General features: G+C 33.6%; 1 protein-coding gene across 11 annotated transcripts in view; it reads right to left on the bottom strand.

Annotated features, from left to right (window-relative positions):
- CSNK1G3 (casein kinase 1 gamma 3) overlaps positions 1-27,529 on the bottom strand; it is a 102,128-nt gene that overhangs the window by 38,811 nt on the left and 35,788 nt on the right. For all 11 annotated transcript variants that reach the window (XM_019728019.3, XM_019728028.3, XM_019728030.3 and 8 more), the window contains exons 3-6: positions 21,803-21,843; positions 17,167-17,236; positions 7,266-7,414; positions 5,523-5,757 (exon numbers count right to left, since the gene is read on the bottom strand). In XM_019728019.3, coding sequence (XP_019583578.1) covers positions 5,523-5,757; positions 7,266-7,414; positions 17,167-17,236; positions 21,803-21,843 — 495 coding nt within the window. The remainder of the gene's footprint in view (positions 1-5,522; positions 5,758-7,265; positions 7,415-17,166; positions 17,237-21,802; positions 21,844-27,529) is intronic.

Here is a 27,529-nt window from a genome sequence, read left to right as displayed (position 1 = left end):
ATTTATAAAAACACAGTACTATGCGAATGCATTTTCTCTAAACTTATCTAAATAAAGGTATACATCCTAACACTCTCCAAAAGACTTTGAGGGTAGCACTACATAAAATAGTAATACAAAAATTATGACTCTGGAACATCAAGAAAATACCAATTATGTTCATCATACTTTAAGAAAGCAAGGAACGGTGCAACACATTTTTAAACTGTTAAAATATAACTATAAAATGTAAATACATGTTTTCAAACTGTTTAAAAGCTATTTGGGAGGCTTAAAGAGCAGGCCACAGGAATTTGGGTAATTAACCTAGAAATCATATTAAATCAATCACATCACAGAATGATAGCAGAGAAATAAGGCATTTTTGTAACATCATAATTCTGTGACTCCTTCTCTCTTCTTCAGAGAGCTTACCAAGTAGATATCTTTCTTCTATGGAACACAGAATTTTATTAACACTTACAAAGCAACTGACAACGTATTCCTCAAATCTTGGTCTCTTTAATCCAGGAATACTTAATGTTAGTTAAAAAATAAAAGACAATTTTATTTCAAGACTACTTACTACAGAGTATTTACTGAATTTCAACTCACTTCAAAAAGAGAAGATATAGAAGGAAAAGTGATTCAAAGGATGATTAAAAAATAAGGTTCAAAGCAGTTGATAAAAATCGTCTTTGAAAAGAAGACACTTGACAGACACAATTAAAAAAAATTCAACATGACAATACTGAAGAAAGCTTCCATTAACGCAGACCAAGGAAATCTACATCTGTCAATACATAGCTTTTTTGAGATTTCATCTTGAACACTGACTTCAGCAGGTATGAAAAAGGTGTACAAGTGAATCACTACATCTGCCTTCTGAACAAAACTCACCTAGTTGAGATCAATATATACCACAGGAATAAAAATAATAAATTTCACAATGTGATTTTACACTATTCTTCCCTATTATTATATTAGGAACAACTTTTTCCTTTTAACACCTGATACAGTGTTAGTCCTCACAAAGGAAAAACATTTACAAATGTTCTTCTGACCAAATTTTCCATTTTGAAAAGTTCATGTGAGTAGAAGTCCTTGAATGCACAAGAATGAATGAATGAATGAACAAGGAAGAAGGCTTTAAAAGTAATCACCAACGTGCAGGCAAAGCAGGGAGGGAAGAAATTATATATACACAAATAAAAATTACCACTTAAAGGTCACATTTTCAGTGCTCCTTTTTCTTTGTTTTTATCTATTCCTGATTCCTCACAAAGCTAAGGGCTCTAAACTCAAAACACCACTAAATATTCTATGTTCACAGCCATCTCACACTTAAAGAATGCTTGAACTATTCAGCACTCAAACTCACATTCTTTAATCTTACTCTCAATTTAAAAACAAACAAACAAACAAACAAACAAACAGGAACTCATGTAATCTAGCAAACAAATTTTGCTGTTAACATTATCCCTCTACTCCCAAGTTCTACATCAAAATTGAGAGACAGGGCTTTTATAAACGGGAGAAAGTTAGGATTAAAGCTTTTGTTCTTTCTAATACTTGCCAAAGAAATAATTTTTTTGTCTTTTTTATTTTTCCTGAAAGTGGAATAGAAAGAGATTAATGCAATAGTTAAAGGCCATTTCCCAAGCTCTAAAGGCTTTTCCTAACAAGGACAAATGATATATCAGACTCACTTTGCCATTTCCACAAATAGAATGCTGTTATATTTACCACTGTCCAGATAAAGAACACTAGGCCATAAGGAAGTTGTGACTTCATGTCTCACAATAAAATGGTTTTTGAACCTTTGTTAGTTGTTATAAAATAGCCTGTTACCAACTACCATAAAAAAATTTCTCACACACTGTTCATGTAAACACACATGTACCTGGTTTTAACAGAAGACACAATCCTGAAAGTTGTGTATCTACCCAATCGTATTTTAAATCTATCAGGAAAGTGTGCTATTTAAAGGCACTCCCCCAAATACTACCTGGACACGACTTGTGCTTTAAAATTTATATGTTTGAAACTTACTTTTCTTAAAGAAAGGCAAACTTACATTATTCATGCATTTTCAGACATCTGAAAAGAAAAATACCATGATCCTGCTATCAGGGAAGCTGTCAGGGAAGAGACCGTGTTATTTAGTTTTGATTAGGAGTCAGAAGCAGGGATATGCAGTATATAGAAGGTAAGTCTGGGGAGAATAGTTAAAGAACCTAATACCAGGAGCTGGAGGTTGGATTAGATGACTTCTAAGGTCATGTACAAATTATGATCATACATTGTAAGGTACATTTGAACAATGATGATGGATAAATAATGATTGGTTTGTGTTCCTATCTATTCTCCCTTGTGAGTGAGATGTCAGGGATAGAATCTAAAAGTAGAAAATTAAGTTCAACTTCCTCTGATATGAAATCTGACTGTGGCTTAAGAATAAACTATTGTAAACACAACCCAGAACTGACTGTTTTTAGAAAGTCACAAAAAGTAATTCAATGGAAAAGAATATATCACAAAAAGAATCTCAAACCCTATTTCACACCATACAAAAAATTAATTCCAGATGACAGAAAAAAGCATGAAATGTCCTAATCACATGGGGGGTGGGATTAAGGGGGTTAAAGTTTTCCTAGGATTCAAAGAGCAGTAATCATGAAAGGAAAAAAAAACCTGATAAATCAATCTTCATAAATATTTACAACTTTTGCTCATCAATTGACACCATTAAGAAAATGACTAGGCAAGCCATAGAACAACAAAATATTCCCAGAACATATACTTGGCAAAGGACTTACATCCAGAATACATTAAAAATTCCTACAAATCAATAATAAAATGACACACATGTCACAAAAGATATACAATTGACCAATATAAGTACATGAAATAGTGCGCAAAATCATTAGCCACAGGGACATCAAGTACCACTATGTATCAACTAGAATGGCTAGAATAAGAAAGACAACACCAAATGTTGTCAAGAATGTGAAACAAACAGAACTCTCATTCACTGCTGAGGGAAACAGAAAATAGTATGAATGCTTTGGGGAACTAACTGGCAGCTTCTTATAAAAGTTAAACAATAACTATCATATGTTCCAACAATTCCAATCTTAGGTATTTATCCAAAAGAACTGAAAACATATGCCCACTAAAACATTAAGAAGAATGCCACACAGTTTTATTAGTCATAGTACAAAACTGTTAATAATCAAACCATTTATCAACATGAGAATGGATAGACAATTTGTGGTATATTCATGCAATGGAATACTACTCAGTTTTAAGAAGGAACAGACTCCTTAAACTTGAGATAACATAGCTGAATCTCAAACACGTTATACTGAGCAAAAAAATCAGATGATTTCACGTATCTGAATAGAATCGGCAAAACTAATCGATGGTGGTAGAGAGCAGACCAATGGTCGCTCCTGGAGAAGGAGGGATTGACTGAGAAAGAGCAAGAAGGAAGTCGAAGGGGTGATGGCAGGTTTCTAAACCTTAATAGGGATGTGGGTTACAGAAGTGTGTACATTTGACAACACAAAGTATACACTCGAATGTTGTATATTTTACTCAACCTAAGTTTTACTTCAATTTTAAAAAGAACTCTTCCATTAAAGTAAGAATTATAAATATTGCAATTCTAATAGGTTTACTTTACAAAGTGTTATCAGTTACTAATTCTGAAACTATATTCTGAGTATCCCAGGCTTCCAAACCAAGTAAATATATTAAAGTAGTGGAAGCCAGATTTCTTACTTTTGGTAAAGAAAAATATAAATATAGAAAAGGGAAAGGACTTATAAGTATGGAAAGGGGAGATACTACTGTGTGGCATTAGCTTGAAATTAGAAGTATCAGTATAAACTCATGGTTTTTAATAGATAGGTATTAATATCTGTATATATTCATGCGGAGATACATTTGTATATGTTTATATGTGTGTGTGTATGTACACAAATGAGTATATATGTGCATATTCACATACACACACATATTTCCTAGTTCTACTGCTGAAAGGGCCTAAAAGCAATAACATACCAGTAGAAATAAACATATCCAGTGCCCAGAACTTGGATTTTATATACTATCACCCAATTAAAGAACTGAGGGCTTGTTGGAGAAATTTCTGTTTCTGGGCTAGAGCAAAGAATCTACAAGAAGAGTCAAGAACAACTTACTGTATGAGAAAGTAAACAAGTTCTCAAAGAATCATGAGAACACGCCAAAAGTACAGAGGAGCCAGCTTAATGGAGCAACCAGTGGCCAAATCTGGGACAATTTGAGCATCAAATTGTTATACTGAGCAAAAAAGTCAGGTGATTTCACGTATATGAAGTAATAGAATAGGCAAAACTAATAGATGGTGGTAGAGAGTAGATCAATAGTCGCTTCTGGAGAAGGAGGGATTGACTGAGAAAAAGCAAGAAGGTACTCAAAGGGGTGATGGTAATGCGCTATAATATGTTCAATAAATAAGAATCCATGAAGCCATACTAAGTCAATAAATGCGGGAAAGGAAAATTGCTTACGTTAGAATATCAACCAATAAATACATAAGGAATGATGGAGTTAGATCAATGGATGCTAAATATAGTGGGTAAAAACTTGGTGAGGAACAACATATTTACACCATTTCAAAGATCTACTTATAAAATACTTTTTAATTACAAAGGGAAAATAAGAAACTTTTAAGTGGGGAAACTCAGATACTACTTGGAACCAAGTGACATCATGTGCCTTCTGACAAGATGCACTGAGATCACTTCTGTGACATTTGTGCTAAAAATGCATACCCAAATATAATCAGGAAGAAACAGCAGACAGACCCAAACTGAGGGTATTCTATGAAATAGGCTGTGTCCACAAAAATATTAAGGTCATAAACCACAAAGAAAGGCAAGGAACTGTTACAGATGAGAAGAAACTAAGGAGGTATGAAAAATAAATGAAATGTGTGATCCTGGACCAGAAAAAGGAAAGCTATAAGAAACCCTGGGAGGTTCATATTATTTTATCCTTTTTACAAATAAGAAACCCTACGTCATATAGCTAGTACATAGTAAACAGTACCTGTAAGGTATGTACTCACAGCATTAACTGTATTAGGCAGGTTGGTAGCCCCTTAGCTAACTATATCAGAGGACTATATAGTCTCAATTAAAAATCTTCAAGTACACTAAATTCAGTTAAAGTATTCTCTCATATTTTTCAACAGAAATAATTGAATGTGTCACCTTAACTGTATCAAAGTTGAACATTTCAAGTTATACTTAAAAGAGATACAGTGAATATAAGGCTGTCTTACATTCTCTATCATTCATTTACTCTAGAGCAACTTGTTTTAAAAATATTTTATTAGATATAAACAAAAGTAAACTCTGGCTTGATGGCGATAAATAGAAATTACAATAGAAGCAACTGTAACCTGCAAAAACTGAACCATAATAAATACTCACATTGTTAACATTGTTACTGAATTCAAGCTTCCATAAACTTATAAAAGGTACACATACCTTTTCCTAAATGTGTGTTTATGCTCATATATCTAGCTGTTCCCGTAAGGCTCTTGTGTTCTCTGTATGGTATGTGTTTCTTTGTCTCTGGATCAATATATTCCTTTGCCAAACCAAAATCTATAATATGAATAACTTGCTGGGTTTTATTTCCTGGTCGTCCTATTAAGAAGTTCTCAGGTTTTACATCTCTGTATATCAAGTTCTTCGAATGAACATATTCCATGCGAGAAATCTTGATTCAAAAACAAGAAGATAAATTTTATTTTAGGCCTTGACTGGCATAAAAAAGCATGACAAAATGAACACGAAATTTTCACAATAAAAACATTAAAAATTTCAGAAATTGTCTCAACACTTTAAAAGTAACATATCAGTCTAGAGTTTCTCAAATACATATCCAATTATGATTAAAAATATTTGCTTTTACTATTTTGGTCACTTAATAAAAGGAAGTGTTTGAATTTTATGAATTCTTTTCATCAGTAAGCCTGATTCAATCAACACTTTTGGAAGATGCTGCCTCATAAAATCAAAAAGCTTTACCAATATAATATTTTGAACTCAAAAGTGTAAACAGGCATAATCACAAAGTTGCAATTTATTCTTCCTATCAGTTCAGCAATCAAGCAACTTTTACAATTATATTAAAAACACTTAAAGAGTCCACACTGTCAAATAAAAACAATTAACAGCACCCTTCAGTATATCTTTTTCTTTTTTATAAATTGTTTACTTTTATCCTTAGATATTAAACATTTTAGAAGATCTTGAAACTAGAAAACTTTGGAATATAACTCTAATAATAATACAGTACATTTTTATTAACTGTTTTACACATTTACACATTCTCAAATAATGTTCATTGTACAAAGTGTCACAAAATAGAACATTACAAGTAACAAATAAAAATTGCTTCAGTTGACGATGAAATGTAAACATATAGTCAGTCACTCGGGCCATTTTTGTCTGTTTGTTAACAAACTTTGGATCATATACATATAACATTCTGTGACCTATACTTTTAATTAATGATATGTTATGAGCATTTTCCAGGTCATACAACATTCTTTTAATACATGCTGTTAAATGGCTGCATGTTATATTATGGTTATTAATAATTTATTCAACCAGCCCTGTCATGTCTGCACATTTGGGTTGTTTCCCACTTTATTATAAACATCTTTACAAAAAGCTTTAAATACATCTGAATACTTCCATAGGATAAACTTATGGAACTAGAATTAATGAATCAATGCAGAAAAACAATTTTAAGACTTCTGCTGCATACTCTTATTGGCATTTACTTTAAAACTGCGTTAAAATCGTCCTCTAAGCTGTTTCCCCATGTGTTCCCTGAAATTTAAATAATTTATGAGACTCTCTCATTAGTTTGTTTCTTCTTTTTCTTGGTCATTAGAATTTATTACCAACATTTAGAATCCATGTTTCTGAAGGTTCTCTAAGTGTTCTTCTAAATAAAAGAGTGCTAGAAACAATTCTCAAACTGAGCATTCTGATCTGAAAGCAATATTAATTCTTTCATACAAATAAGATACAGTTGATTCAGTTATTTTAAGTTATATCATCCTGAAAATACAATGATATGAATAGCAGAAACATTTTTATTAGGTCAAATGCTCTGTAAGATAATATCACAAAACTTGAAACTTTTCATCTAAATTTGTGACCACTGAACCACACAATTGTTCAAACAACTTCAAACCATCCCGCTTTACTTACCAGTTGGATAGCTATCATGAGAACTGTTTTAAGAGAAAATGTTCGGTCACACAAGTCAAACAAATCTTCCAAACTAGGTCCCAGCAGTTCCAGCACCATAGCGTTGTATTTACCACAAGGGCCAAAATAGTAAACTTGAGGTATACCATCTGGGGGAAAAGAGAAAGGATTTCAATAATTTCCTCATCTTCAATATCAAACTTTTCTTCCTAGAAAAATCAATAAATATGAATTTTTAAATTTTGTAGTTTCAAGAACTGCAGCAGTATTTTTACTTTTTCTATACACACAATAAACTTCTCCTGACCCAGGCTTCCCGTTGATGCTCACTGCCCAGCCTGGTTACACCTCTGCTGCAGCTGCATGACTGAACTCCGTTACAAACAGAGCGGCATTGTTGGTCTCAACCAGCTCATCACAGACAGAAACTGGGCATTTTAGCCTTATGTTTCCATTACCTAGAGAAATGCCTGGCACTCAGGAAAGATTTGATTTTTATTGAACAAAGGAGTCACTGTTCTCTTTAATAACCCACTGATAGGCATAATGCTAAGATCACCCTCCAAGATTTCCATGCTCTGGTGTACACACCCCATATAATCCCTTCCCCCTAAGTGTGGGCAACATTCCCGGATTTCACTCTTGTGATTAGGTTATGGTACACGGCAAAGGTGATATAATTAATACTTCTACCAGTGGACTTTAAATTAATCAAAGAGAGGTTATTCCAGTGGGCCTAACCTAATCAGGTAAGCCCTTTAAAAAGATGGTCCAGAAGTCCGAGATATTCAAAGCAGCAGAGACGCTCTCCTGCTGGCCATAAAGAAGCAAACCACCACGTGGTGGAGGGGGTCACATGTCAGAGAACGGTGTGCAGGCTCTAGGAGCTGAGGGCTTAGGTCCCGCAGTCCCAGGAACTGAATCCTGAGAATAACCAGTGAGTTGGAAGAGGACGCTGCGTGTCAGGTAAGAGTGCAGTCTAGGCTTATACCTTGATGTCAAGACCCCAGCAGAGGAACCGGCGAAGCCAGGCCTGCACTCCTGACCCATGGAAATTGGGAGATAATAAAGTCTCTTGTTCAATGCCACTACCTACTAAATAATTCATTATTCAACAATGCAAAATAATACAAACTCCAAATATAAAGTCTAATTGAACAGAAATCATCTGTATTTTATTTTTAAAAGTAAAAAGAATCCCAACAAACAAACATAAAATCAGTGATCAATTTATCTTAACATTTATCTATTTATTCCTCATGAGCAAATGAACTTCTTCCATTTTTAATGTCTCAGTTTTACTTCCAAGTGGTTTTGTAGTTTCTTGGTGTATGTGGTTTTTTGTTTTTTTTTTTAGAAGGGGAAAAAAAAACCTTTCAAAAACATAATGAAATAAACGTTTTAAAAGAGTTTGGGGAACATAACTTCATTCTTATTGTTTACTCTTATCACTTTAAATATTAATTACTGCAGGGGCAGAACACAGAACATTGAACTAGCATCCAGGACAACTACGTTTTTAGTTTGTCCTAATATTAACCATTCAACTTTAAAAGCAGGCTTCAGTTTGCTTATCAATCATAGTGGTTTAGATAAGACCAGTTTTTCTCAAATGTGAATACGAGAAAAGAGGCAGAACCTCTGAGGATACGGAGGTATGACAAAATAATCACAGCAGAGTTGGGCGGAAGGGGACAAGTTCAAATTGAATACTTGGTGCACTCCCCAGAAACAGAGATTCTCATACACCACCATGTGTATTTGTCAACAACCCCCAACCCCACCACATACCCACACATTTCCCCTTGCCACTGGTAATCACTATCTTAGAGTGAGCCACTCTTATCCAAGAAGGCTAAATTCCATAAACAGCATGATTATTTCACTGATTAAATTAAACAGATACTTAGTCTCCAATTTGAATGAAAATACCTCAGCTTTACCATGCAACATAATTCTACCTTAAAATATGACTCAAAACAGAGCTTCGGTTAAAAAAAAAAAAAGATTGAACACTAAATGACACCACGAGATACATATTTTATGAGTCAATGAATGCAAAAATTTCTTAGGTAACTATTAGTAATGTATTTCAAATCAAATTTTATGTCACTGAGGTATAGAATCAAGAGTCATAATTTTTTTTTTTTTAAATCAAGAATGCAAATCAAACACTGTAAAATCCAAACTAGAATTTTGTTTCCCAGGACAAGTCTGGGTAGTTTTCAAAGATTAAGCAAGCAAATTAAATTGTTAAGAGTTAGGAAAATTTGAAACTAACAGAGGCTAGAGAGTACTCTAAGCAAAAACAAAACACAACAACCACAGCAATATAAATACAGCAGTGAAGACCACAAGGAAGAGGGTTTTCGGAAGTGGGAAGTGTGAGGGGGTTAAGAGAAGAGACCAGCACAGAAAGAAGGCTTAGAAGGCAGAGTAATGAAGGTGTTAAATTATTAGCTGTGTCTCTTGATCAAAGTTATTTGGCTACTGAATTACATGGATGCAATCCAACTCATGGACAAAAGCATGCTTTTGTATTTGTTCTTTTATCTAGTGAATTTTCAACCATAAACTTTTACTCCACCCAATTCCAATTGTTCTAAAATTATTTTTGAGACTACTATAAAAAGCCATCCATTGTGAATTCATTAAAGTTAGTTCTAATAATTTCCAACATCATTAATTTTCAGGGATGTTTATTATCATCTCTAATTTTCAAGACAAGTATATATTTCCCCAAGAAAAGCTAAAGAATGGGCAGAACACAAAATGCACATATTCTGAAAATAGTCTTACTCTTATTCTCCCAAAGTCAATTTTACTAAACATTTTATTTTCAGCATTCCACTTAAGTGACAAAGCAACATTAATTCATTTAAGTTACAAAACAACATTAGGCGATCTAACACTTTTCAAGAGTGCTTAGTACTTTGTGCCAGGTAGTGAAACACTTCAGTTCCTTACAAGTGGGGCAAAAGTTAAGCATATCATTGAAAGAAACAGGATGATGTTTCTTTCCATTTTCAGGTCCAGTAGTATTCATGCAGGAGCAATTAGAACAAAAGAATTAGTATTTTTTTTTAGGAAATGTAAACACTACAGATTTGGTTAAGAAAACCTAAAATCCAATTCGAAATAGTAAGTGCAGAATTATCACCTAGGCTATGTTCTTTTTCAAGAAAGTTTGCTGTAAGGCATTCTTAACCTTTAGCACAAATGCTTATACTGCCAGCTCAGCAGTTTCTCAACATATGGTCTGGAGATGCTTGAGGTCTGGGGGTGGTGGGTGGTCCATGAGACCTTGTCAGGAGGTCAGTGACATCAAAATTATTTTTATAACAACACTAAGATGTTATTTACCTTTTTCACCCTGTTCTCACAAGAGTGAACGGTCACGTTTTCCAGAGGCTACATGACATGAGATATGACAATGGACTGAACGCAGAAGATACTGAGAATCTAGCTGTTTTCTATTAAGCCAAACATTAAAGAAATGTACAAAACATGTAAAACAAGGCCACTTTTCTCACATTTTTTTATTTGGAAAATACAGTTAGTTGGGATTTTAAAATATCATTTTCAAATGATTTAATTTAGTAATATTTATATTTCTCTCTTAATTTCTCATATGGTAACTAACAATAGCTATAATTTACAAGAGAAGTCCTCTGGGATCCTCCGAAAGTTTTAAGAGTGTAAAAGGACCCTGCAAGCCCAAAATGTGAGACCCGCTGCCCTAGCTGAACAGTAATCTCTCCTATGAACCTAGAGCTGCAATGAGTCCTGGCCTTGGTGACACCACTCCACTGAGACACCACAGCACCCACATTCAGTAGGAGAATTCTACCAATTAACCCCAAATAAAAGGATTAAAGCCACCCCACTGTAAAAAACAAGCAATAGTCCTTTCTGTGACAATTCTACGTACGTATTTAGAAATTACTCTAAATTTCAGAGAACATTAAAAAATAACCACGTATAAACAAGTAGTTATTGTTTATTATATTGAATTTTCAATGACTATTATACCATGTGATGTTATTCATTATTCAGTTATTATCCTCTTTGGCCTAAAAACTTAAGAAAAAAATGGATTCTATCGTTTTTTTAGCCCCAAGCTGCAAGCTTACAAATCTTTCCTTTCTCACAATCTGCTACTTTAAATCAAAAATGAAATGAAATATGAAGTCATCATATTATTTTTCATGGCTTTTTACTTTCTATCGTTTTATTATTAAATAGGGAATTACACAAATAATGAATACTGCACTTTAGAAAATTAAATCCTTCATCACCATTTAGTCATACATATCCTATTCAAAAGTATGGTTTGTTTTTTTGTTTAAGATTCTTATGTGATTAATCACTAAAAATACTATAATTACTATATAACATACAACTATCCTAATACCTGCACCATATAAAACAAGTGGCATAGCATTCTTTAAATGTACATTCTCCATAAACCACAACTTTAACAAAAAAGCTTTGTACTCTTCTATCTACTAGTACCAATGTACATACATATTCACATATTAGTGAAAGTTTGGCAATGCATAACTTAAAGAAATTCCCATAAAGAGAGGCCTCTGTAAAGAATTAGGAGTACTATATATATGTAAGGTGTCTCCTAAAGCAATTAAGCTAAGACAGAAAATAGAACTCTAAGAGGCTGCTACGTAAACTGTTGGTTTTCTGGCCTGAGATTAGTCTACACTAACCACTTACTCACCCACATGGTATTCTTCCTCATTTTTATTAAAACCAAATTCAATAGGTAATATTCTAATTAGTTTATTCACTTAACTCTCATGGTTTTTACATATTTTCTTTCGGTTTTCTCAGACACACAGAATTTCTTAAAACATGATCAGAGAAACTCTAATCTGGCAACTCAGTGACTAAAAGGAATTTCAGATATTATAGAATGTGTATACCCACATTTAAAAGGCTAATACTATTACCCATAACCTTAATCAAAGGTGAATAGTATGATAAAAATTCCATACATTTTGGAATTGCCAACATTCATTTAGCTAGCAGACAAAGACAAATAATCTTGAAACGAATGTGAAAATGGAGTCATCTATAAACCAAAGCAAAACACATAGGGAACAAACATATAAATCCTGACTTTTTAATAAGGCACAAACCAAGGAGGCAGAGGGGTCAGTATAAAGAAGGAAGAGAAGCTCTTTTAACAGCTCTTAGAAGGCAACAATGCACAGAGGTATAATTTTAGAAGCAGCCAGTGCTGCTATTATCAAATTACATATTGTTTAGCACTACATCAGGAAACATCAAAAAGTCAAGCCACTCACTTGAGAAACAGTGATTTAACATATGCATGGTCTCAAACAGTATATGTTTTTCTATAGTTAGAGAGTTGCCATAAAGAGTAATTTATGACAGAAAAAAATATTATTTTACTTCCTTTGATAAGTAATAATTTATGACAGAAAAAAATTATTTTACTTTCTATGATAAATATATCAGCTGATAGAGAAATTCCAAGAAATAAATAATTGCAAAGTTTTCCCCCAATGTTGCCTATTTCAACCATCTGATATCAAGGAAATAATTCAATATAAAAAAGCATTACTCCGAATCACAGATCTTCAAAGAAAATTTCCCCATAAATTTCAAAATATTTTCCATGCATTTTCATAAAGTATCAATAATTCAACTAAATTTTTTCAAGTAAATAATAAAAAAATGGATTAATTCTAATAATTAATACCTACCCTTCTCTGGAAAGCAATTATTTTTAGATGAATGAATTGTATAGTTTAGTTAATTAAATAACTATCTGCATTATCCCCTTGCTTTACCATTTTATCTGCATATCTCCTTGCTTTAACATTTCCATTAATTTAAAAAATATTCATTACTGATTTTTTTCTAGTTCTAGATCTCTAAAATGAGGAATTAAATTTACCTAATCATAGGATGTAAAAATCAAATCAAAATAAATAAATTTTTTGAAATTATCTGGCTGTTTACTTTGTGAGAAATAAAATACTCAAAATTTAATAACAAAACAATTTTATGTATTAAAATATCAAACTAAACATACAGTCACACATCGCTTCTCGGCTTTTTGGCTAAGATCAAGTGTAAACGTACAGTCACAGAAGTTAAAAAGCTATAAGAAATTTTGGAGATTTTTGTATTGCAACTTCACATCAATAAAACAGTCTATTATTGTCATTTAAGAATTTATAAATTCAACCATTTACCAAGTATTTACAATTGTCATTCTTCTCAGTTTCAAAGATAAAAAGGTGAATACATTATTTCACTGCCTTCAAAGAGTTGAAATCTTAGTGCAAGAGTTACACATAAGCAAATAATATAATACGATATGATAAAAGAAAAAATAAAGATATATTCAAAATAATTTCAGGTCAAAGACGAAACTCTTCTAGAAACAAACAGATGTCAGAAAATGCATTGCAAAAGAGGTGACATTTAGCTGGGGCCAGAAGAAAGAAGGAATTCATTGAGAAAGAAAGACATTCCAGAAAAAAGAACAGACATATGAAAATAATAAGATCTATTCAAGGAATAGTAAGTTTAATGCAACTAAAAAGTGAGTCAGTAGAAAGAGAAAGAAATTTGGACTTTATGCTAAATGATAACCCTCTATGAGGACTGAAGGTAAGAAAGAAGGTGAGGTGCACAAAAGGAGGCCCAATTCAAAGAAAGTGACAATGGAGACTAGGAAAAAAGACAGAACAGAATTTTCTGATTATTCCTAAAGGCCACAATCAAAGGTGACTAATATTTTCAGCTTGAACGAGTGTGCCACCAATGGAACAAGATAATCCAGAAAAGGAAACAGGCCATTTGGAAGAGAAAAATTATTGAAAAAGTAAGGGTAAAAGAAGGTAGGGAGCAAAATGCTAGGTATACTGTAATTTCTGATTCCAGTATGGACATACGAGTACATGTATAACTAGATTTTAAGAATGGAGGCAGGAGATAAATAACTGCAAGTTATCTGTATATAGACACTAGTTTCATCCTTTCCTCCCTCCCTCCTGTTACAACATATCCAGGATCATACAGATGAAAGCCACATACTAAAAATAGGAGAAGGAATCTAGAGAGAACCTGATTCCTTGCCTTTGAGAAGCTGTACCAACCCTACAATTGCCCACCTTGGAACTCCCTGTTTATTTTTCCTCACGTAACATCCCTTTACATGTTTAAGCTACTGCTGTCACGATTTTTGTTACTGACGGTCAAATTCATTCCTACCCAATGCAGTGGTCAGCACAGTTTTGTCTGCTCCTCTTCTGATGTCACTCTCCAAACTCTCCCCTGGGAGATCTCATCCACTTCCTTAGCCTGCAAAACACCACCTATGTGCTGATGACTCCCAAATCTAGATCTTCATTTTACTCAATAAATGCTGAGTGGATATGACAAAACAGGACTATTCAAACATTAAACTTTTGCTATCCCAGAAAGTGATAATGGTATAAAACAATATTGTAATCTTATGGAAAGCTAAGTAATATAGAGTCAGCCCCTCACGCACACTGCAGTAAAGTTGTAATCATACTGTATGTATGTAACAGTTTCAGTGAACAAAGTAAGAGAAAAGAGGGATATTGTCAGGAAGTTAAAGAAAAAGAGAGACTCATGGACTTACAGAAGAATCAAAATTCAGATATGTAGAACTAGATAAATTGTGTATTTTTTCACAAATATTTCATTAAATAATTCAAAATAAAACTATTTTTTAATTTATGTTTTCATTGTGGTAAAATATACATTATATAAAATTTATCATTTTAGCCATTTTTAAGTGTACAGTTCAGTGCCATCGGGTACATTCACATTGTTGTGCAACCATCACCACTATCCGTCTCCAGAACTTTTTCATCTTCCCACTGTGAAACTCTATACCCATTAAACAATATTTCTGATTCACCTCTCGCCTCAGCCCCTGGCAACCACCATTCTGCTTTCTATCTCTATGAATCTGACTATTCTGGGTACTTGAAATAAGTGGAATCACAGTATTTGTCCTTCTGTGCCTGACTAGCTTATTTCATTTACCATACCTTCCCCAAGGTTCACCTATATTGTAGTGTCAGAATTTCCTTCCTTTTTAAAGCTGAATAATATTCCACTGTTTGCATATACCACGTTTGTTTATCCATTTACCCATCAATGGACCCTTGGTTTGTTTCTACCTTTTGGCTATTGGAAATAACGCTGCTATGAACATGGGTGTACAAATATCTGTTTGAGACCCCGCTTTCAATCTTTTTCTGTATATGATCAGAAGTGCAGTTGCTGGACCAAATGGTAATTCTATGTTTAATTTTTTGAGGAACCGTTACACTGTTGGCCAAAGTAGCTGCACCATTTTACATTCCCACCAACAATGCAGATTCCAATTTTTCCACATTGAACACCAACACCCATTTACTGGTTTCTGCTTTGTTTTTCGCTTTGTTTAGCTAATAACAACAATTCTAATGGGTGTGAAGTGGCATGTTTTGGGGGTTTTGAGTTGCACTTCCCTAATGATTAGTGATATTGAGCAGCTTTTCATGTGCTTATTGGCCATGTGTCTATCTTCTTTGGAGAACTGTCTACTCAAGTTGTTTGTCCATTTTTGAACTTGATCGTTTGTATTTTTGCTGTTGAGTTTTAGGAGTTCTTTATATATTCTGGATATTGATAAAATACACCTATTTTTAAAGAGAACACTATCAAACAAGTTGCTACTTAAATGAAACTTAAAATACCATAAGAGAGTTACAGGTTAAATTACTTTGAATGGCCCATTTATGATTACGAGCAGTCTGGAAATATAATCCTTTAAAATATCAATTCTAAAATAATTTTAAAATCATCAGTCTCTCCCCAAACAATTAAACAGTCTTGTTTTCCTACAAAGTTTACATGGGTACTCAAAAATGTTTTAAAATTTCATAATAAAAATTACTAACAAGTAACCAAAATTCACATCATTCATATGAAATACTCAAAGACATCCACACTTATCAGGGTTTCAGAGTCACCACAATACATACCTTCAGGCAATATAATTCATATTTCCATCTATGTAAATGCTATGCCACGGAGCACACTTCTATATATCTATGGCTATCTATATCTATATCTATAAAAATAGAGCTAGAGATATAAACCACTCTGTAAATGGTGGTCCCTGGAGTTGTACAACACTGCAACCCTATGGCACTCAACTACTAAAAGATGTATGTCTTATTTTCACTACTAGTATCTCCCTGTGGAGGTTCTAAGGGAGAATCCAGAAGCCTCTTTCCAGTTCTTGTGGCTGCCACCATTCCTCAGTTTATGGCTGTCTCACTCCAATCTCTGTCTTTGTAGTCACTTTGCCTTCTATTCTTCTGTGTATGTAACATGTCCCTCTGCCTCTCTTTTACGAGGACATTTGTGATTGTATTTAGGGGTCACCCAGATATTCCAGAATAATCCCCTCTCTTAAATATCCTTAACTTAATCACTCCTGCAAAGTTTTTGCTCTAAGATGACATTTATAGGTCCCAGGGGTTGTGATATGAGTATCTTTTATGGGGACATTTTTCAACAAACCATAATGTCATTAGTCATTTCAATAAGTATAATTTTACTAAAAAGGATAAGAATATGGAAACTATATGCATCTTATATTCTCAAATTATTTTTTTTCCACAATGTTCTCTACTCATATTAGTACCAACACAAAGAGCTCCAAAAATGTACTATTTAAAATAAAAATGGAACATTAAGACTCTTGTAAGAAATGCCTAGAGGTGTAGTCTTAAGAAGTGATTCACTTTAGCTAAATTTAAAATACAATTCTTTAAAACCAAAGTTATTATCATGGCAATCCATTTCATTACAAATTTACCTCCAGATCCTAACTGCTTGTAGAATCTATATTCCAAATGTAGCTGTGGTGCTCTGGATTTCATGGGCTCCTAATTAAAAAACAAAGAACAATAACAAGTATTTACGTTATTAAAAGATCACCAGGCCCCAACCCCAAATATTATAAATCTCCGTGTCAGCCCTTATATAATGTAATATTTTATTAGGCATCTTTGTCTAAGGTTAGATCCATGTAAAAATCAGCTTTACTTTTTTCAATGTAAAATAAATTAATGTCATAAATATACATAAGATTAAGTGCTATTAGATCAGCATTAACTAAATTTATACGTTTGACCCTGATCGGGAAGAAAAATATACACCAAACATGACTAGGGCAATGGTGACCCTTACTCTCTTTCTTCTGTTCCCAGAAATTTATCTGTGAACTGTGTACTTCTCATGTAAAGGTTCTAGGATAAAGTGAAGTCATAGAAAAGTAAGAAGGAACAAATATGGAGGTAGCAAAAATTTTGACAGTAGCAACAATGTTTTTTGTTCTTTTTAATTTTTAGTTGGGATATAGCTTACAACAAAACACAGTTCACAGCATTAGGTCCAGGAGCTCTGTTAACTTTATATAACCCTGCAACCACCACCTCAAAAACCTTTAGAACATTTTAGCATCCTTCCCTCAGGGGTAGTCACGTTTTGACTTCTATCACCTTTAGATTAGTTTTATCTATTGTTGGATTTCATATAAATGACATTATACGATACATGTTTTATATGCGAGTATCTGGCTTTTTTCATTCAACATAACGTTTTTGAGTTTCATAATGTAGACACACACATACACACAGACAACATATACAGAAGCAACATAGATTTTAGATGTGAAGAAATAAATAATGTGTGAAATATCTGTACGAAACAGCAAACTATAAAAGGGTAACAGGAAATTTGAACATGCTACAACAGGAAAATATAACAAGGTAACAAAATTTAAACAAAACCAACAGAACTTCAAGAAATTAAAAATAAACAAACAAAAAGACCTTTACAATAATCAATATTTAAAACTCAATTTGCCAGCAGAACAACACAACAGAAAAGATAACTTAGACACTGGTAGATAGAAAAATGTCTATGGAATTAGAAAATTATATACTTACTGTGTTTCCCCGAAAATAAGACCTAGCCGGACTATCCGCTCTAATGCGTCTTTTGGAGCAAAAATTAACGTAAGACCCAGTATTATATTATATTATACCCAGTCTTGTATTATATCAAAATAAGACCAGGTCTTATATTAATTTTTTGTTCCAAAAGACGCATTAGAGCTGATGGTCCGGTTAGGTAGTATTTTCGGGGAAACACGGTAGAATGCATCTATATAAGTTATACAGATTGCATTATGAAGGAAGAGAAAAGGAAAATACAGAAAAAAAAGATAAGAGATCTGGATAATATAACAAGAAGGTCTAATATGCATTTGATAAGTCTCAAGAGTAAAGGAGACAGAAAAGTGAGCAGAACCAATAACTGAAAAAATAATTGCTATGAATAGCCTGATGAAAGATTACAAACCACAGATCCATGAGGAATATGAATCCCAAACAAAATAACTAAAAAGAAATTTACACCAGCATATAGTATAATGAAACTATGACGGATGACAAAAACTTCAGATAAGGAATTAGTAAAATCCCAATGGAATAATTATAAAGATTATTATAAAAGAAAACAATCAGCTGAGTTCTTGAGAGGCAGAATAGAACAGTTAAAAGTACAGACACTGAAACAAACTGTACTGGGTTTGAGTCCTAATTCAACTATATGCACTAGCTGTGTGACTTTGGCAAGTTGCTTAACCTTTCTGTACTTTTCAGTTCCCTCATTTATAAAAGGTATACACCTTTATCTTTCTCATATATACATTTACATGTTACATAATACATATTAAATAATACATATAAATACATATATAATAAATAATTAAGGGGATAGTGATATGGCACGAAGATAAACTAAAAAGGTATATATCTCCTTATATAAAATATATACACATACGCGTACGTATATGACTTAAAACAGTGCCTACCATACAGTGAGTGCTATATTAACTACTTCTCCAGATAACTATGTAAAAGTACCTAAACATAAATGTAATACAAGATGCCCACTTAAGCAATCACAGATGAAATTAAATACATAACTTATCTAATCACTAGTATTCCCTAGGTAAAAACAAACACCCAGATCTAACTTAGTTGAGTCAATTCAACTTGATTCCAGTACTTTACTAGCAGTAAAATTTTATTATACCACTATATAACAAAATTTACCTCACCACAGTATGACATTTTCATTATTCACGAAATGCAGGTTACTATATAGGTGCAAACAATGTATGAGGGTGGTGGCTAAGATGAAATTAACAAATTATCCTGAAACAAACTATCAATCTGAACTACAGTAATATTAAGTATGTATAAACCTCTACAAGAGATAGCGAGCTGAAAATAGTCACTGAAATTTGCTCTCTGAACACCACTGTTATCAAATAATGCCTTTATTTGTACCAAAGTACAAAAATCAGACAACACTGAAGGCATACACACATTATTTTCAAATGATTACTGTTAAGGCAGGTTCTGAACAAAAGGATGTTATCTGTTATAAACACATGTAACACATACAAAAAACATATAAGGATGAGGACATTCGATAGACAGACAGACAGATAGAGATACGATATTTAGTAAACTAAGTACCAAACTACAAACCAATAGTTTACATGAAAATTTTTTTCTGTCCTGCCAATATATTTTTAGATAAATTTGAAGTGAACATGACTCTATACCATAGTTCAACCTAAAAATACTAGACACAGATGCAAAAATATTCCCAGTTCCCCAAAGAACACCAAATAACAAGTATTATAAGTAGAGCTGATCACTGCATTAAAAAGGTACACAGAGGAAGAACGTCCAAAAAAAAAGAAAAAGAAAATAAGGGGATAGTGACATGGCATGAAAATAAACTAAAAAGATGACATATGCGTATATACATAAGACAGCTGAAAGATGACGTAATAAATGTTTACTAAGGCATGGTATCAACAAGGGTAAAAAAGTTCCAAATCTAAAAATAGCAGCACCTAAGGGTTACCACTTAATGACTGAAACAGACGGTTTATTCGCTTTAACCTTTCAGTTAAATATTCACATGCTCCCGTGAGGAGAGCTGCTCACTATGGGCTCCTGCATCAGTAACACTCAATGGAGATGCTTCCACACTTTCACTCGTGTGCACCACCCCCACTCCCTACTGTGACTCATACAAACTGACTCCCCTATCCTGATTTCATGCTCATGAGGGAAGCTTGGAATTTTACCTTGCCTTTTTATGTAGATCAGCCTATAGAAAGAAAGCATATTACTTATACTGATTTGGGCATTCTGGACCTGGAATAGTAAAAATACCTCATTATAAATTAACTCTTCCTAAGTATTTCTGAGAGCTCGCTCAATTGATTGTGTGAACTGACTGACTGTGAATCTACCTCTGACTAACAGTGACAATCTTAATGAGATGACCTAACCAGATTTTCTGTCATAAAGCCAAGGACCAGACCTTAAAATTAAAACCAAGGTGAATTCCTTTAGGCAAATGCCCGTCCAAATCCACACATCAGCTAGCGAGTCTGCTGATGGCACCACAACCCTGCTGTGCATCTTACTTCCCAGGGAAAACAAACAGCTTTGTTGCAGTGGAACTTGGTCTATACTCAAAGATACTCAAAATTAGGTAGTGCGGTTTTCTAGCTCATCCTAAAAGTTTTTCTATTTCTCCCACTTGCCGCTTCCTCTAATCATCTCTCTTTACATATTAATCTCACATTACCCTAATACAGTGGTTACACTGGCAGGGATAAGGTTGAGAATGACAGGGAGACTGGAAAAACCAAGCCATGCTTAACCTCAGGGAAACCTGGCTGGCAAACCAGGTAGGAAAGTTGTGCCAGAAGAAAGTTAGGTCTTATAAAAATTCACAAATCCCAACTCTTCCAAAGAAAGATGCCTTACAGCTGTCATACCAGGCACATTTAGGACTTAAAAACAGTCTCTTGAGAGTTTGCTTTCCCTGTTATCCTCCACCCACATCAAGCATTTCTGAAATTCTGAAAGTCAAGCAATATCCAGATTTACCGTATATAAAATGTCAATAGAAAAACAGATTTTGGAAGCTACCTGAAAATATGTTTTTAAAGAATGTAATTCTGAATACTAAGAACACTTTTGTCCAAATGCTTAAATCAGAAAGAGAAATCTTGTTTTATAATTTTTACCTAATTAAAAATGCCAATATGCCAGCTTCCTTAAATTAAAAATAGTGCCAAAATTCAAAACTTCAATTCTCTAATGCTACCAAAGTAAAGGGGTTGAGTTTTCGTGACACAGAAAAACACAGACATCCTATATACATCATCACATACTTGAAGGGCCTGATGATGATGCTGACTTAATACAAAAGATCAGTTATGCACATTACTTTCCCAATAAACATTCAAGTTATCAATTATATGAAAACAAACAGCAATTAAAATGTAAGTTAGTCATTAAAGAAATAACTAGGAATTAATCAAGGAAACATAAAACACATGAACTTACCAGTTTAATTGCCACATATTCATTTGTGTATAAATTTTTCCCTTGAAAAAGAAAAAAAAAAGTCAGATTCTATCAGTAATTGATTTTTAAAGATGTATTATGTAAAACTGTACTCTAGTTGAAAAAAAGCACATAATACATTTAGATGAAGCATAGGTTTTTGCTTCTAACTATTATTCAAAAACTGGCTCTGATAAACTCGTTAAGTACTTTGAGGGAAAAAAGGGTTATTAGCATCTCACCTTATAACCAAATTAAATTCCAGATCGTTTAAGAGTTAGACATAAGCCATAAAACAAGAAAAATATTTATTACTTTTGAACTTATTTTTCAATTACAGTTGACATACAAAGTGTATTAGTTTGTTGTACAAGCCAATGATTAGACATTTATATACCTTGTGAAGTGATCATCACCCCGTAAGTCTAGTACCCGTCTGACACCATCTATAGTTATTCTTTAAAATGTTATTGACTATATTCCCTATGCTATACTTTACATCCCCATGACTATTTTTACAACTGGTAATTTGTACTTGTTAATCCCTTTCACCTTTTTTCACGCATCCCCTAAACCCCGTCGCATCTAGCAACCATCAATTTGTCTCTGTATCTATGAGTTTGTTTCTGTTTTGCTTGTTCATTTATTTTGATTTTTGGATAATAAAGAGAAGTGAAATCATATGGTGTTTGTCTTTTCTCTGTCTGATTTCTTTCACTCAGCATAATACCCTCTAGGTCCATCCATGTTGTCCCAAATGGCAACATATCCCTCTTTTTTGTGGCTGAGTAATATTCCATAGTGTACATATACCACATTTTCTTTATCCATTCATCTATCAATGAACACTTAGGTGGCTTCCATACCTTGGCTATTGTAAATAATGCTGCAATGAACACAGGGGTGCATGTATCTAAGAAAAAATATTTATCAGCCCAAAATATGGAAGCTTTTCTGAGTATAAAAAAATGAAAAAAAGTAAAAGGTCAGAAGTTTTTATACAGATTTGATTGCATAAAATATTTTAAACTTCTGGATTTTGAAAAACATCTCCCATATACAAATAATAGGTAAATGATAAACCAGAATAAAGATTTAATATCATTAGTATATAAAGTATTCAAATGAATTAATCTTTCATTGGCAAATAGAAAATAATCTAGGAAAATCTACAAGTTAAATATTATGGAGAATTCTGGAAAAAAATAGTATACGAAGACAATTTGATATATAAATTAATGTGTTTCTTTATAGGTATAATAAAAATAAAAAGTAGAACAGTGTGTGATTTCTGAATTTCCAGTATTTTTTCAATAAGCATGTATTATTTTTATGAGAAAAATAGAACAATGATAGTTGTTGTTTTTTTCCAACTATGATACTAACTGGTTCTGGTCACAGTGGCTACTGAACACAGAATAGACAATCACCAACTTTCGCACATGTGATTTTCCAGCATAACATACCTAACTTCCTTTTATAAAGAAGCTCAATGGATGGTAGTAATTCCAGGCAAAATTTCAGTCTCAGATATGTTGCCTCCATTGTACAGCAGTATTTGTTCATACAAACATTATAATACTTTTCTGAATTTTCTCCCTATCTTATAAAAATGAATGTAAAAAGAATATAAGCATTCGTACTAATGCTAAATAGCATAGGTCTCATAAACCCATTATAGTTGGCATACAGATGAAATTCAATAAGAATACCAAAAATGATGAACGTTAAACTGCACTCAGGTACTCATAGGGCCCATATATACAAAAAAATTATTAGAAAACATATATTTTTAGTCAATTAGCTTAGCCTTTAGATAGGCCTTCATATGTATTTTCAAGAATATATTATGTATGAAATTTTCGGCTTCCTCTAGTAGGTATACAGTGAATAATTCCAATGGTACAGTGAATAACTTAAGAAACAATTCTGTTTTGAGTAACAAAGGAACAGTTCTGTTTTAAGTACAAAGATGGAATTTGTACTGCCTCAGACATTATTTTTTTCGCAACTATTTTGTATATGATATTTACTCACAAGTACACCAGGGGTAAATATTCACAGGACAAGAAGTTAGGTTAAATACAGATTCCACAGAACCAAAATATAGCAAATAACTTCTAAAAGCACTGCTTTTGTTGACATTTATATGGTCAAATGTCTACTTTTAGATCACAACAGAAAGCACTAAATCCTAAAACTATCATCTTTTTTTGAATGTTAGAGATTTTTGCTGAACTTTGAGGGTTATATTTACAAACATGAACAATGATTCAACAATACGACCAAAGCATTTTTGTCACCTTGCATAGGCATAGGCCTCAAGCTGGCTTCTAATCAATACTTGCTATGTGCATTAGCAAACACATGATGCAGACTGTGCATGTACAGTAGAAGCGAGAGAAAATGGGGTGTGTGTATAGAGGGAATCCAGTTAAGAGAAGGCACTAAATAGATTCAGGCTAATGGATGTTTTAATCCAATTTTAAAAGACACTTCCAATAAAATTTGGTGCTATATGGAACTTGAAAAGATGGTTTTACTAATTTTGTGGTATTTGGATGGTAATTATTATACAAAACTATGTTATACAAAAACAACATGTATGTTTACAGCAGGGACTAGTGTACTAGTTACCCACCGATATCCATGCTCCCCCTTCTATAATAATAAAATGCCCAAATTTTAAAATAGTTGTCTAGCTAGAGACTACATTTCCAGCCTCTCTTTCCCCTTGCACAGCCACGTGATTAAGTTCTGGATATGAGGTGTGTCACTCACCACTTCCAAGAATAAATGTGTACTCTCCTGGCCCTTTTTCTTCTTGCTGGCTGGGAGATGGCAGCAATGGAAGCAAGGACCTTACAGACAGAGGTGAAGTCCCATATTGAGGATGCAGAGGTACCCCGAAAGCCCTGGGTGCTCTCCCTCTGGTTTGTGTTATGTGAGAGGAAAACAAACTACTGTGCTTAACACCACTACATTCTGGATCTCTCTGCTACAGCAGAGTCTATTCCTTAAGATTATACTTCTCAGATAAGTGTTATAATATGTTTCAGTTAGGAACAGTAGAAATAAATTTAAAAATGAAGAATCTACTCAAATCTGCATGCTTATTTGATATATAGTGTAAGGCCTACAGAATTTTCAACAACTCTTTAAATATAAACATTAAGAATTATGAGCGGGCCAGACCGGTGGCTCAGGCGGTTAGAGCTCCATGCTCCTAACTCCGAAGGCTGCCGGTTTGATTCCCACGTGGGCCAGTGGGCTCTCAACCACAAGGTTGCCAGTTCAACTCCTCGAGTCCTGCAAGGGATGGTGGGCTCTGCCTCCTGCAACTAAGGTTGAACACGGCACCTTGAGCTGAGCTGCCTCCCGGATGGCTCAGTTGGTTGGAGCACGGGCTCTCAACCACAAGGTTGCCAGTTCAATTCCCCGTATTCTGTGTTCTTTTATGGGATGGTCAGTTAGGTGTAGCCACAAGGGGGGGGACACAGAAGAGGCTCAGGAAAACAGTTTTTTGTGCCCACAGGTCCTGAGAGGGGGGTCACGGGAAGCATCACGTTTTGGTCAGGTGATAGAGGACAGGAGCAAGGAAACCGCTTAGGCCACGGCCTGCAATGGAGTTTCTGCAGGAAAGGCACCGCAGGGCAGGAGAAACAGTTTAGGACCGACTAGTTTGAATAATTCTTGTCATGAATAATTCTGGTGGCCTTTGGGCAATACAAGTGGTCTCTGGTCATCTTGTACCTGGCCACGGGATGATTGAGGAAAAGGAAGACTGCCTCCTGGAGTGTACAAGCCAGATGGAGGAGATATGGCTCTGGACTGTTCGGGCTGCAGATCAAAGGCATGCTCCCACCTGAGCCCCGGGAGAGGCAATCTCTCCCCAGCCAGAAAGGTTTTGTAAGATGTCAAAACATCTTAAAACATACACAGAAAGTATAAAACATATACAGAATATATAAAACATATACAGAAAAAAATGAAATACATATACAACCCTATATTTTAGCTAGCTATATTTGGTCTCATTCAGTGACTGTCAAAAATATTTCTCAGATAAGTGTTATAATATGCTTTAATGGTCTAAGCTAGAAATACATCTACTAATATGCAGAACACAAGCCTAACCACTAATCATATAAAGATAAAATAAAACCAAAAATATATTAATTCATCATTTTACAATAAAAATACACATAAAACGATATTTAAAACATTTACTTAAATGTCAGAGTATTATTTAAAATGTTTACCTATTATTCAAACATCTCAAGGCCAACTTTTTATGTTCAACTTTATTTTTTAAAATAATTACCTGTAAAAGTAGTTTCAACAGTGAGCAATATTGTCTCCTTGGGCATTTAGGGTTGTGTGTGGAGGAGCAACTCCTATTTAGTGTCCAAGAGGTCTGGAATTCTAAGCACCATGCAATGTGTGAAACAGTCCCCTACAAAAAGAGCTGTCTAACCCAAAATGCCAATAGAACCTTTGTTGAAAACCACTTACCTATGACATGTGTGCCCTATATTCTTTCTCATCCAAAACTAAGCACAAAAATTTTAGTGTCTGGAATCAAATGTTCAAGATGTGTCTATTAATGGGGTTCTAAACAAAGCACTTTAAGAATTTAAACCAGCTTTTATCATTAGTATGTTTATCCATGTATAGAAAGAATGATGCTTATAATAACCTTTTCTGTACAGAGAAATCACTGGGGACCTTAAAAAGAAAAAAGGAGTAAAATGCCCCTTTATTTAGTAGTTGATCAAGGGTCAACTGTATCTTATAAATATACATAAAACACAGATATAATACATATATAGATATAGATAATATATTTAAATAGATGTATAAGTGTACAATAAACACCCATAAATTAGAGAGAGAGAGAGAGAGAGAGAGAGAGAGAGAGAGAGAGAGAAGGAAGGACAGACTAATAAATCATCTTATTCCTATTACTGCTTATTCACAGACTACAGCTTTTTCGGTATATAGCATATATAGTTTGAGTATATGGTACACATAGTTTTCATATGGCCTTGGTCAAAATGATCCACTAGATTTGTTTTGTGTGTATGTATACACACACACACATACACACATATAGACATACATACACACATATAGATATGTATGTTTCAAACATAGATAATTTGAAATAAATTCTATAAAACCAATTTCGAATTAAAATGGCTGAAGTACTATAGTCACATAAGCAAATAGAAAGAAAGCAACATAGTATAAATATATATGGCGTAATACATAGCTAATAAAGCTAATTTATTTAGATAAATTTTAAAATATATACATAAAACATGCCATAACTTTAATTTTTAAAAAGAATAAATATCTTTTAAATGAGTGGAACAATCAATGTTTTCCTGAAATCTGTGGGCATAGTGCTGGTCCTTTCATATTACCTAAATTTAATCTTTACAATACCTTAAAATACAGAAATAATCCCATTTTAAAGTTGAGGAATTTGAGGCCCCAAATGGTCAAATAACTTATGTGTTCCATAATGGCAGAGGCAATAACCATGCCTCAGATGTGATAGACACACAATAAATTTTCAATGGAGAGGTGATGGTGTCTCAAAGTTGGGCAAGTAAATAAACTGGTTTTTCTAACTCCAAAATCAGAAAGTTTAAGAATTTCAAAATATGAAATTCAATGTCCTTCAAAAAATAAAATGTCAAAATTAACCCCTTCAAATAC

Source organism: Rhinolophus sinicus, chromosome 3, assembly GCF_057876585.1.
Source record: "Rhinolophus sinicus isolate RSI-liver-muscle chromosome 3, RSI-T2T, whole genome shotgun sequence".
In the NCBI taxonomy this organism is placed as follows: domain Eukaryota; kingdom Metazoa; phylum Chordata; class Mammalia; order Chiroptera; family Rhinolophidae; genus Rhinolophus; species Rhinolophus sinicus.
This window is presented reverse-complemented; position numbering and strand designations above follow the sequence as displayed.